The sequence below is a fragment of the Strix uralensis genome, chromosome 8 (assembly GCF_047716275.1).
Source record: "Strix uralensis isolate ZFMK-TIS-50842 chromosome 8, bStrUra1, whole genome shotgun sequence".
NCBI lineage: Eukaryota > Metazoa > Chordata > Aves > Strigiformes > Strigidae > Strix > Strix uralensis.
Genome location: NC_133979.1, coordinates 6,357,751 through 6,370,061, shown reverse-complemented (window position 1 = coordinate 6,370,061; position 12,311 = coordinate 6,357,751). Strand labels below are relative to the sequence as shown.

The 12,311-nt window shown below is 43.0% G+C and overlaps 2 protein-coding genes across 2 annotated transcripts; one reads left to right on the top strand and one right to left on the bottom strand.

Moving 5' to 3' along the window:
• Positions 1-45: 45 nt before the first annotated feature.
• Positions 46-6,733, bottom strand: YIPF1 (Yip1 domain family member 1). The gene is made up of 10 exons (XM_074876014.1): positions 6,662-6,733; positions 6,405-6,479; positions 5,546-5,709; positions 4,770-4,850; positions 4,572-4,659; positions 4,327-4,443; positions 3,087-3,253; positions 2,285-2,467; positions 1,338-1,412; positions 46-326 (listed from the first exon to the last, which is right to left on the bottom strand). The coding sequence occupies exons 2-10, from the start codon at positions 6,433-6,435 to the stop codon at positions 294-296; spliced, it is 939 nt and encodes a 312-aa protein (XP_074732115.1). The 5' UTR covers positions 6,436-6,479; positions 6,662-6,733; the 3' UTR covers positions 46-293.
• A 932-nt stretch (positions 6,734-7,665) lies between these two features.
• On the top strand, positions 7,666-12,295 carry DIO1 (iodothyronine deiodinase 1). The gene is made up of 4 exons (XM_074876015.1): positions 7,666-8,013; positions 9,663-9,806; positions 10,993-11,192; positions 11,645-12,295. The coding sequence occupies exons 1-4, from the start codon at positions 7,683-7,685 to the stop codon at positions 11,708-11,710; spliced, it is 741 nt and encodes a 246-aa protein (XP_074732116.1). The 5' UTR covers positions 7,666-7,682; the 3' UTR covers positions 11,711-12,295.
• The last annotated feature ends 16 nt before the right edge of the window (positions 12,296-12,311 follow it).

Sequence of the window (12,311 nt, the reverse complement as noted above, 5' to 3'; positions counted from 1 at the left end):
GAGGAGCAGTATTAGGTATTCTGTGCACAAAACAAGAATCTCACGTCACCTTCAGATCACTTTTTATTCAGAGACAAAATGGTGTGGTGAGTGTAGACAGAATTTAAAAAAAAAAACCCTGCTGTAAAAGATTAGGATCAACAGTTCGGCTCTCCCCACAGAACCAGTCAGTCACCAGTGAGCATGGAGATGTCCGTATGTCCGTGGGACATCACTGTCCTTTCTTCTAGAAAAAACAGCCCCTGTTCTTGCATTTTCCATGGTCTTCAGTGAAAAAATAATCTAAAATAAAATTACTGTACAGATGGAGAAACAGGCATTGTAATCTGAAAGAGACAAATAACTCCTATGAATATTACAGCTCCTCGCAGGCACCAGAGGACACAATAAGGCACCTATTTATAACTAAATACTAAAATTCATTACTATCATACTGAATCTTAATAGGCACCTGGGATGCAAAACTGATTTTGCAGGAGGAAAGCTTCTAAAATTGATCTGCACAATTAGATTGTGTCACAGCTGGTCATTTTTTACAACCATTTTTGCTAGGCATATTTGTTTGGTTCTGTTTTTTTAATCTAATGTAGTTTGTAGTCAGTATAATACTTCAGTTTACACACACACACTTGTGGCTGGTGTGCTTGCAGAGGCCTGGCCTCTGCATGTCTATTAGCCTTTTCCTGGACCTGCTCCATGTCTCATCTCTCCAACAGAATGCAAATGTTATCTGCTGCTGGCAGCACTCCCAGCTACCAGGAAGCAAAACCTCAAACCATCCCACACAAGGAATGTGGTCCGTAGGGGTGGCTCAGGCCCTGAGTCAGCCCTGCTCAGAGACCACACGGATGTCCCTATACACAGAGCTGCCGCTCTGAAACACATTGTCACAAACATCAAGGAGAAAAAAATCCAATTCACTTTTAACATTAAGAAGGAAAGAAAAATAGGAGTGGAATAGTTTATTGCTTAAGTTTTACATGTGCAATACAAATTCTAACAAACACTTTGGGGCTTTTATAAGGGATTGAGGGAAAAAAAAATAAAATCTTTGAAATGACCTATGGGACTGAGTAGATTATTTAAATGTGTGTTTCTTTGCCAAGAGTAAACCTCAAAGAAAAGAAAGATAACATGTCTTTGTTCCTTAGCGTCTTTTACGTTTTTATGGCTATAGTTAAAACTTACAACTAGAAGAAAAGTTAAATGGTATTTATATATAGGCACTATTTGGCAAAATTGGTCTGTTAAACCCTCCTCCTCTCTCCCATAGTAACAGGGAGAAGTTTCAAGATGTCTGTAAGGATTAAAGAAGAAAGTTTAGACTGGATTCTTACCTTATTTACTGTTCCATTGTGAGCAGGGATAATAGGTGCAGGAAAATCCAGTTCAGGGGCATCAAAAAAGTATGCCTACATTATTACAGAGGAGAAAAAGACTGTTTAGAGAGAAACAAACAGTTCTGCCTCATCCCAGCTCTTTCTTTCCACACCCACTGTTCACAAGGTACAAACACAGCATTGAAATGGCAAATTTGGATCTTTTCTGTTTTTATCAGATTAGAAAAGGTCAACTAAAATGGTGCTCTAAACTGTACTTTAAATAGAACAGTTAGCAGCCTTTGAAAGAGACCTGTACTGGAAAGGATTGGATTGCAGATATTTATTTGACTGTTTGCTGTTTCAACTGATGAAGCTCCAGGCACTCTCCAGTGACAGGAGCCCCACTAAAGTCAGCTGCAAGTCTCCTGCTAACACGAGAGTTGTGTTTTGACTTCGCCTCCCTGCACACTGAGCTGCGGGGAACTGAATCTACCTACTCTGGAGGCTGTTTTCATAATGCTGACATTTTACTAAGTTCTAGCAGGTTTATGTTTTTGTACATAAAACTCATAAGCATACACTATATATTGAACATTTAATCATTTTAAAGGATAAATTAAGCATAGTACTCATTGGAATAAGCTGTGACTAGATACAATAAATGCTTTGCTGATACTATGATGAATTCGAGATAAATTTAAGACTGTTCTGAAAGTGATTTTGTGCTAAAGACATATTCATTCTTGAGTTTGTTGCTAGCACTGTCAAAGTCAGATTGACACCCATTTTTGCCGTGTTTGAAATAATTAGAACTTTTACTTTGGAGGTTTGTCAGAAGTACTGTTTCTTTCTTTATTAAAAAAGATTTTTCAGCAACCAGCCAACCATTCCTTCTCCACACTGTAACATGTCACCAATCCCAGGAAATAACAGATTAGAGAAAAGGAAAGGTAGTGTCATACCAAACAGCCAACAGCCAGCAGGGCATGAAGCAGAACAATGGTCCCCACGGTTGCCAACGCAATCCTCCGGTTGTCATCTCGGACAGCGGGCCAAAAGGTCATCACCAAAACAGACCCCGAAAGGCACAGGGAGAACATCACCAGGACCCAGCGCACCACTTTTTGTGGAATGATCCACAAAATCTGTAAAAGGAAGGAAAATTATTGTTAAAGAGACTGTGTGAAACGGGGATTCATTTATTTAACACATTGTTCTGTGACATTTCATCACTTCCAGCCAATTTGTGCACAAACTAACTCATGTCTTATCTGATATGTCTCTGTTATTTGATGAAAGAATAACAGCAGCGATGAGCTTTACTCCCAGACACAACACAAGTGTGTCCCCTGAGTTACGGAACTTTCTCCGAGGCCTGTCCCTTGCCAGAGTGGCCCAGGATGGTCCCTGCCAGGGAAACCTGTCCTCAGAGCCATCAGCATTGCCATCCCACATACCCTGGGGACACGCACAGCCCGATTCCTGAAGCTGCCTGCCAGGCTGGCCAACAGCATCCTTGCTTGGATTCGCTGCCTCTGGGGAAATGACCTGTCTTGGCCTTCTCCAGGACCCACAAGATGTCTTTACACTAGATCAGCTTCGACAAAAAGCTTTATTCTAGCTATGCAAAAAGAGCAAATTAATTGCCCAGTCCCCAAGGTTTTGACTAATATGAAAAATATTATAAGAAACAGCAAATTTTCTAAACCAGGACCTTTTTTGCAGAGCATGTAATAGAGGTGCCACTCTTTAGGCCATACATACCGCTGTGGGAATGTAGATGAAGAGGGAGTAGCCGTATACACACACTATCTCCAGGAACGAGTAGGAGACAATGTTCATAACTTTACTGTTCCTCCACATCAGGAATCCCCAGAGAGCAAGGGGAATGAGCCAAGCGTATGCATAAATTGCTGTTGCTGCTATAGACACTGGAAATATGACAAAAGGTTTAATGTTCTACTTAGAACACCAGCCAGAATCCAAGGTGTAGAAGCATTTAGCCTGAAAACTGGAAAGCTACCTTTGATGTTACTTTCAAAATATAAAGTTTGAATTATTAATAAACTGAGAACTTGGCATTTACACCCAGTTTACACCCGCTACTTCACCAGCACTTCAAGTTTGTTTAAAAGTAAAGACCCCGGAAAGTATTCTCTTGATATTTTAAATTTCTTTATTACACCTGTGCACAAAATGCTCTCAGTTTCAGTGTGAAAGGATGAGCCACAGAGGAAAGAAAAACTTGGTTAAAAATAGAAATTCTGCTACCAACATGTACTGAAAAATTAGAATTCAGACATCCTGAAAAAATTGAAAGAGAATACAGGCACCAGTGTCAAATCTTTAACTATTCAAGTGACTGGATTCCCAGACAGCAGCGTTCTTCCAAGTACGCTGTGGATTTTGGAAACAAAGAGAAGCCATGTTCCTCTGCAGGGACAGCAGCCTCCTCCATGCTACAAAAACAGGTATAGGCAACTGGCTCCTCACTTTGAGTTCTCTGGGCACATATCAGTTGAGCATCTTTTGCTTATTTTCCAGTTTGCCAGAAGGGAACAACTTCCAGCCCTTGGTAGGCAATATGAGCAATACTTTAATTCAGCCATTTGCTGTCTGAGGCCTGTAGGCTCCTAGGAGGCCATGGACCCAGAAAGGCACCTACAAAAACACCACAGTGGCCACTGCTGGGCTTTCCCTCTCTGTACAAGGGGGCACGCTAAAGCTAGAAAAATAACTGCTCTAATTACTCCTGCTTGCTCTACTAAAACCCTGAAACTAGTTTATGCTCTGGAGCAGTAGGGTTCTGCCAGTTACAGCCCACTTTAAGGACTCGTTTCACATCTCTAAAAATTTAAAGAGATCAATCAATCAAAAGACTCCATCAAATCAAAGCTGTGACCTGTTTTTATATTACTTCATTAGTGCACTGTAAAAAAAAAAAAAAAAACCAAACCAAAAAAGCAAACCCACGAACTCAGGACTGTATCAACTACTCACAAACCTTTTCTGAACTCGGGCACATAGTGGTATGTTGGTTTGCCCAGATGGATGAAGAAGTTAGAGAGATTGCCACTAACAGCAATGGTAAAGACAAGTGTGGCACATATCCAAAAGGGACCTTAAAAGGAAACAAACAGGTTCAGTAACAACTCCTCTGCCCTCTTGTTTTTTAAGGTTAGCAAGTAAAAAGAAATACAAACTCAAAACATTTAGCACAGAAGAGAACTTCTCACACCTCATACCTACCATAAAGGTCGGGATTGCTGCGGATATACAGTCTTACAAAGTTCTTCCCTGGTACTGGGAAAACTGAACCTTTGATTCTGTCCAGGACCTATGAAAACATACAGATTTGTCTGACTGTAAATGCAAGAAGGAAAAAACCTCAATGTCCGCATAAGGCATAGTTCAGGCAATAGTTCTCCTCTGGAGTGCAGTATTAACCTGGTACGTGTCCACATCGAAGAACGTCTGGTAGTACTCAAATGTCCAGAAAGGGGCACTTTTCTTCTGTCCTGCGAGCAGCTGTATGGTAGGAAACGCAACATGGAAAATGTAATGCATAAATTGCATGCATGTAACTAGCTCATTTACACAATAGTTATGTGATTTCTGGACCCAGACAGAAAACAAACTTAACAGGGTGGCACTTACTATGAATTATTTAAGGGTTTCCCTTTCCCCCTCTAATATTCATTAGCAGCAGCTAGTCTCTCATCTCCCTGTAAGCTGAATAGTGGCCTGGGGTTCTAAAGAGCAGCCTGATACTACTTTCTGCCACACCATTATAACACACACCTTCATCAGCATGACAAGTTCCCTTGCTGTCACTGACGGCTGCATTAGCTGAACCCCTCTGACAAGCCCTGTGTGTTTCAGAGTTTCCTGCTCTCCTGCCAGAGTCACCAACCCCACAGGAGACCCGACAGAAACAAGCACAGTGCTGGGTTTTCAGCTGCTGCTGCGCTTATCTCCTGGCATGTTTGCTTAGCTTAAGTCACCGCCATTTCAGTACAACTTCCTAGGCTGCAAACCACAACAGCTGAAGACCCAATACACATTTGCTTCTGCCAATTCTGCTATCGAGAAAGTAACCTGCAACAGAGAAGAAGAGTTTTAAGTCACCCAACATAAATCCCTGGCATCCTCTACAAATATCTGTGTTGTCAGCACCATTTGTATACGTGCCGATGGAAGCGCTGTAGGTGCGAGAGCATTACCTCTGTTTTATCAGAGTCATCGGTCCCCAGTAATTCATCATCCTCTTCTCTCCCTGGCTCCTGCAGACGGCTGTGCTGGTTCTTGGGGATTTCAACTGGTTCATCAATGCTTATTGTGGTAGCATCAGGATTTGCTGCAAGCAAATTAGCTGCATCGTCAAATTCTGCAAGTAAGTACATAAGAAGACAGGCGATGATCAAGCTACCAAAATTTTTTGTTCTGATGGCTCAAAAAACTACATTAAGACCCCTACACAGCCCAAGAAAGGATACACCACTAGCTTAGGCATGTCAAATATGACCTGTTTCTTAAAGGCCAAACCGACATGGATCAAGCTGAACATTTAGTTAGTTAATGAAGTGTGAGGCTGTCTTTCCTGCTAATCTGCCTGCATTATGATAAACTAGCACCACTGAGGCCTGCCTTTCCGTCCTGCAATCAGCCCCAATTCAAGGACCAGCAGGTCCCTGCAAGGGCAGGGGGAAGCTGCCTCTCTGCAGGGACTGTAGAAATGGGCAATTTTAACCTTCTCCAAATTTTTTTTTTTCAGACCTGAATTTATTTATTAAAACATTAAAGAAGTCTGAAACTACAGTCCATTCCAAATTAGTGTTCTGCCCATTTTCAGCTTTCAATTTCCACCATAAAGGATTTCAGTCAACGCCAGTTACATTTTTTAGCCCACTAGCAGCACAATTTCATTTCAGAAAACTGGAGATACTCCTGTCACTACCTGCAAAACTTCAAGGAACCTTTTATTCAGAGAAAGCTCAGAAACGCTTCCAAGCCTCTAAACGCCTGACCACCCATCAGCGGGGCCCCACACCCCGCGTTTACACCTGCACTGTCCACCTTTACCTTGAAATTTGAGGTCATCCACAGTCGCCATTCATCCGCTTGGTCGAGGAACCGCTCCCCGAGGCCCCGACCCTCCTGGAAGACAGGCGGCAGCGCTGACCCCGCCGCTGACCCCGTCCCCGTCCCTCCGTGCCAGTCCCCCTGACGCTGCCCCGGGCCGTCTGTGCCACCCCACGGCACCCAGGGCCGCCCCCTCCCCGCCCAGGGCTGGCCGCGGCCCCGGTGAAGCACCGGGGAAGCCCCCGCACGCCCCGCACCTCTGGGCCCCGCAGCCCAACCGCTCCCGGCAGCGTCCGCGTCGCTCCCTTCAAGCGGCAGCAGGCGCTGCGCAGCGACAGCCAATCAGCAGCTCCGTGCTCCCCGCTCCTCCCCCGCCTCTCTGGCCCGAAAGGCACCTACAGACGCCACTCATCGCGCCGACCAATCAGAGGCCATGCGGTGCTTCTTCTTCCGCCTCCGCCCACCCCCTTAAAGAGCCCGCAGCCCCGCGGGAGGCCCTGGGGCTACACCGCCCCGCCGCCCTCAGCGCTGCTGGGCGTGCGTTACAGGAACAGGGCAACGGCGGCTATATTATGCATATTAGATACATATATGCACACATGGATTATATATATAGTTATATGTTTATATATTCTGGTATAAATGTGTATTACATGTTTTGATAATTCATATTTTTATATGTATTGGGGTGTATATATATATTTTGGGGCATCGTTCCAGCCCCAAAGTGACAAACGCCAGTGTGCGGCAGAGCAGCAGAGGAGGCAGAGCTTCAGGAACAGGGCCCTGTTTGCACAGCACATATGAAATACAAGTGGCAGCATCAATCCAAGGCCCCAAGGCTTGGTCAGCATCGACCGTCCTGGATGGAGACATGCACTCCGAGCCCGGCCTGTGCAGGTCTAACACGTAACTGCTGGCAGAACCAGACCTTTTGGTACTGCTAATGTGATTCTAATCTGTGGTTCAGGGAAAACATCCTGATTCGGTTCTTCTCATTAGTGAAATACACAACATATTTGTCAATAAGCCTTATAACTGTACAGTGAGTGCGAAAAATCTAACCATCACCGTCAGTAATGCCTTCGGTGTAGATGGACATGGCATGGTCAACAAGCTCCTCACTCAACGCAGACACTGAAGTCCACAGAGAGGTGACAGCATGCAAGGCAAGGCAGAAATTTCACCAAACACGTGAACATTTTTCCTCGCCCTCTACCTTTGCCCCTGCTATCACGCTGCATTCCCGTCGGAAGTGGTCAGACGTCCTCCACCACGATGTTCAGCCTCAGGGTATTCCTACAAAAAATCCTGATTCTTCTGCATGTTACTACGTGTGTTGTTGTTGGCAAAACAATGATGATACTGTTCCCCAATGCCATGAAAAGATACATCCTAAAACAGGGCGAAAAGAGCAGAATGAATAAGAATCCAAAGTTCAGCTATGAAAACTGGGGTCCGACTTTTTTCAGCTTCAAGTATTTGCTCTTTGTGCTGAAGGTGAAGTGGAAGAGGCTGGAGGATGAAGCCTTTGAGGGACATCCCGCTCCCAACACGCCGGTGGTGACCTTCAACGGGGAAGTTCGTCACCTCTTTGATTTCATACAAGGTCAGTAAATCAGCTGTGTGGATGGGTTTGGTTTGCTAAGTTGATACATGAGGGGAAGAGGCTGCTGAGGCAATAGGGACAGGCAGCTGGCATGAGAGTGCACGACAAAGATGACCAGACTAACAGCACTCATTTGATGGAAAAGATGCAGCACGTTCTCTCCAGCTGTCTGCCTCTTGATTTTCAAAAATAACCTGTATTTATAATCCTGGCTACAATATCCCTTCACGCCAGTAAGCTTATGAACCTCTTGCAAAAGCTGGCTTTGCCTGGAAATACCTTTTCACTGAAAGCCAAGATAATAATTTGTTTTAGGGGGAGAAGACCCAGAATCGGAACAGTGTGCAGTGCTTCGCGAGCGTTGGCTGTCATTCCCTGTATGTACAGAAAGTCCCACACCAGCTCCCTTAGCCAGCCTGAAGCCTAAAAAGCACACGGTGGTTTTTTCCAGATTCAAAGTGGCTAGAAATAAAGCAGAAGAAAAAAGGAGCTGCTTTGTACTTTGTCCGCTGCCTCCCACTGAGATCTTTGTAGAACGTGGAATTAATCATTAAGCTGCACTCTCGATCCCCATGGGAGGGATTACATCCTTCCCTAACTCTGCTTTTCTAATTATATAGAGATATATATATTTATGTAGAAAATAGGATGCAAATTTGGAAGCGATACACAATATCTACAGGAAGGTACCCCCTGTATTAGATTCTTTAGAATGTGGATCTGTGTTAGCAGCAGTTTTTTAAATTAAGCCCAGCCAGAAGGAAGATCTTGAACAAATTTCAGTTAATTTAGCATAACCATAGACTAAAAGAGGTGCTTAAAAATCCTGCAAGTTCTCTTAAATTGAGGCCTTGCAAACAGATGCTAATGCCTGCGGGCACATACTGTGTTAATTTGTAAGCAACTTCATAGACATTTTTGCCAGTGGCTTGTGTAACATTAGTTTAATAAATAATAATATATAACCAGAGCTCTGTTTGGACAGGAAATTGCAGAAATACATTGAAAGCATGAAAGCCTGTGATGCATGATGGAAAAGTCTGCAGCTTCCACTCAGCTCAGCTAGAATTGACATCTCTGAAAAAAAAATCAAGACATGTCTGATAGGATCATCAAAAGGCGTTATAGGACTCTGTGCTTCTATGTCCAAACCTGAACCACCGTCCTTCGAAAAACCTTGCAGCCGATCATGTTTAGTATTTTTGAAGTTCCTTCGTACTCAGGATCTCAGGGAGGCTGTGATGTGCTACGTGCTTTATAGCCATTTTAGATCAGTTCCCTAACCCAGCACGTTCGTAACTTGAGAATTGGCCCTCGTGGTGCGGACGCGAGAGAAGCTGTGTGACTGCACGGTGCCTCCTGCCCTTCCTGGGCTTTACAAAGGGTCCTTCCCCCTGGGTTAAGTTCACCGCTGGATCTGGCACAGGTCAGCGCCAGGCTAGGGGAAAAAAAAAGCATTATTTTTTTGCATAAGTGCAGGTGTTCTGCTGCCAATTTTAATGTCCTGAGAAGAAAGTTATGGGATAAGTGACTTACCCACTGTTGCACAGGAAACTCTGCTGCAGAGGCTCAATTCAGCGCATTCATTTAATTCTCTCCTTCCTCCCACCACTGATTTAACCACAAACTGTCCTGGGGTTTTTTTGCAGATAATCGGCCTTTAATCCTGAATTTTGGAAGTTGCACCTGACCTTCCTTTATGTTAAAATTTGATGAGTTCAACCAGCTCATCAAAGATTTCAGTTCTATAGCAGATTTCCTTATCATCTACATCGAAGAAGCTCACGCAGAAGGTACAGTACAAACATCACAGTAATGCCTACCAAAACTTCAGACATGTTCCCTTTAGGAAGAAAAACATGTTAGCAAAGGAGAGACCAGCAAATGGGAAGGAAATGTTCCTCAAATCAAAAGTGGCAACACTACATCTAGGCACCAATTTGTGTCCCTTAATCTCCAAAGATTTTACTCACACATCTGACTTTACACAGGGGTACTCTGGTGAAGACATGTCTGTGAAGCAAAGCACATAGTTACATCTTTACAAAACTTCCTCTCAGTGAGGAATCTCCTTTTGGAAGGAAAGAACCCAAGGCATTTCCTAGAACAAAGGTTAAGTGTACAATGCCAGCATGTTACGTATTTGGGTTTTTTTTAAAAAAAATCATTTTTAACATGTCTCCAGAACAGGATGCAGACTCCAATTTGAAAAATTCAGCAAACTATACACATTCTTTTATCTACACTCGACTCTAAGTAACACATTGATTTTATCCCAGGGTTAAGGTGATTTTCTAAAATGTAACATTTACATTTTCAGATTTTCTAACAATACATCACCTTCCAGTAGGTAAGAAACAGATAATAACTAAGTCACTCATCAAAACCTTTTCCTAGTTTCTACTTTACTAGGAAGAGTTGTATGCAAATATGTGTTTGGTATTTCTGGAAAAGGAAGGTATGCCCTTGCTCAAATGTTTCACTTCTCACAGATCTGAAATTTGGTTTTATAGGCTCAATGAGTAGAACCAAGCAGAATGAACAGTACGATTGTTGCGACTGTGCTAAATGAACAGGTGCCAGCTGATAGCACTACTTACCATTTTAAAATCCCCTCTGTGCCAATAATTTTGTCAAACCTTACCCAAATAGGATATATGTCCCCCACCTGATATCTTTCTAGGGTTGATTTAACGTGGGAAAATGTCAGCTAAAATACATCCAATATTTCTGAATCCAGGGCAAGGGGAAAATACAGTTTGCTGAAATTAAAGAAAAAAAGTAGATCTTGCGACCATTTATTTGGAAAGCTGTAGTGCTCTCATACTCTGGGGGCTTTCCTTTCACGGCAGGTTTTGGTGTTAGGAGTAAATTGCTGTATTCTTTTAACACAGTTTTGGGATATGACACACAGAACATCTCCACCCTTAACACCTATTCAAAATATTCCTTGCTAAATCCCTTTCTCCTTTGTTTTAGATGGATGGGCTTTTAAAAACAATATTGTTATTAAAAATCACAGAAGCCTTGAAGATCGAAAAATTGCAGCACAATTTCTTCAGAAAAATAATCCTTTATGTCCAGTGGTTTTAGACACTATGGAAAACCTGAGCAGTTCAAAATATGCTGCATTGCCAGAACGACTGTATCTACTTCAAGGAGGGAAGGTCACCTACAAGGTAAAAATGAGCACAATATATTGAGGTTTTTAAATTTCAGAATAATTTGAGAATGCTCGACATTTACCAGTATTTCATTCTGTTTGAGAGCTAAAAATTTCACAATTCACTCTTAACTGTGGAGCAGCAAAACCACTCTGGGCCTTTATAATGTATGTATTTGATGTACACCTCAGTCTTGCTCAAATATTTATCTTTTGGCTCATTAGCAAACTTAGGTACGTCTAAGATGTGAGATCCAGGAACGCTTTCCAGCTCCAGGACCCAGCTGTTGGCCCTGTCCCAGTTACACAGCAGGCTGTAACTTGTGTGTACACCATCTCCCACGCGACAGCTGCTGCGCAGGGGAAGCACGGGCACACCTGCCCACTGTTCGGGGGCAGCTCCTGGGCTCTAAAGGACTTCTGCTTTGTCTGCTTGAGCATCACTCTGTAATTTTATTGCCTTTGCAGGGAGGAGTGGGGCCTTGGAATTATCACCCTCAGGAAATACGCGCCATCCTGGAAAAACTGAAGTAGAAAAAGAAGAGGACTTCAGAGTAAAGACAAACTGGATAAAAAACCTCAATGACTAAGTTTTCATAAGAAGAAAAAAAAGAATTTAAAAATAACAATAGAGGCCACAAGGAAAAGAATACTCCATGTGCATCTAAAGAGCATCTGTAGTGTGGTTCATTGTGTTTGTCTAGAGGTTTTCAAGTCTCATCACTACAACCCCAACTACTGCACTGTAGTATCTTACTACGCTTCTACCACATGCAGTAACGAACAGTAGCTGAGTCCGCTGAGCTGTCAGGACACCTCTGTAAGGAATATTGTGCAGGATAAACTTCAGGGGTGGTGACATTTGCAGAAGTCGACTGGCATGCAAAACAACCAATTTCACGTTAAGATTCTCTTGTATACATAAAATTTTCCTAAATGTTCACTTTCACCGACTTCAGAAGGCTTCTGAGTAAGACAATCTCTATTAACACTGGTTTCTAGTAATATTTTTATGACAGTCATAGCATAAAGCACAAGCGGCTGTGACCTGATTGTGGAAAATATTTACAGAAACAAGGGATTGATCTGCAATTATTAAACCTCTATCAGAGCACTTCATATGGCTTCAGATTAT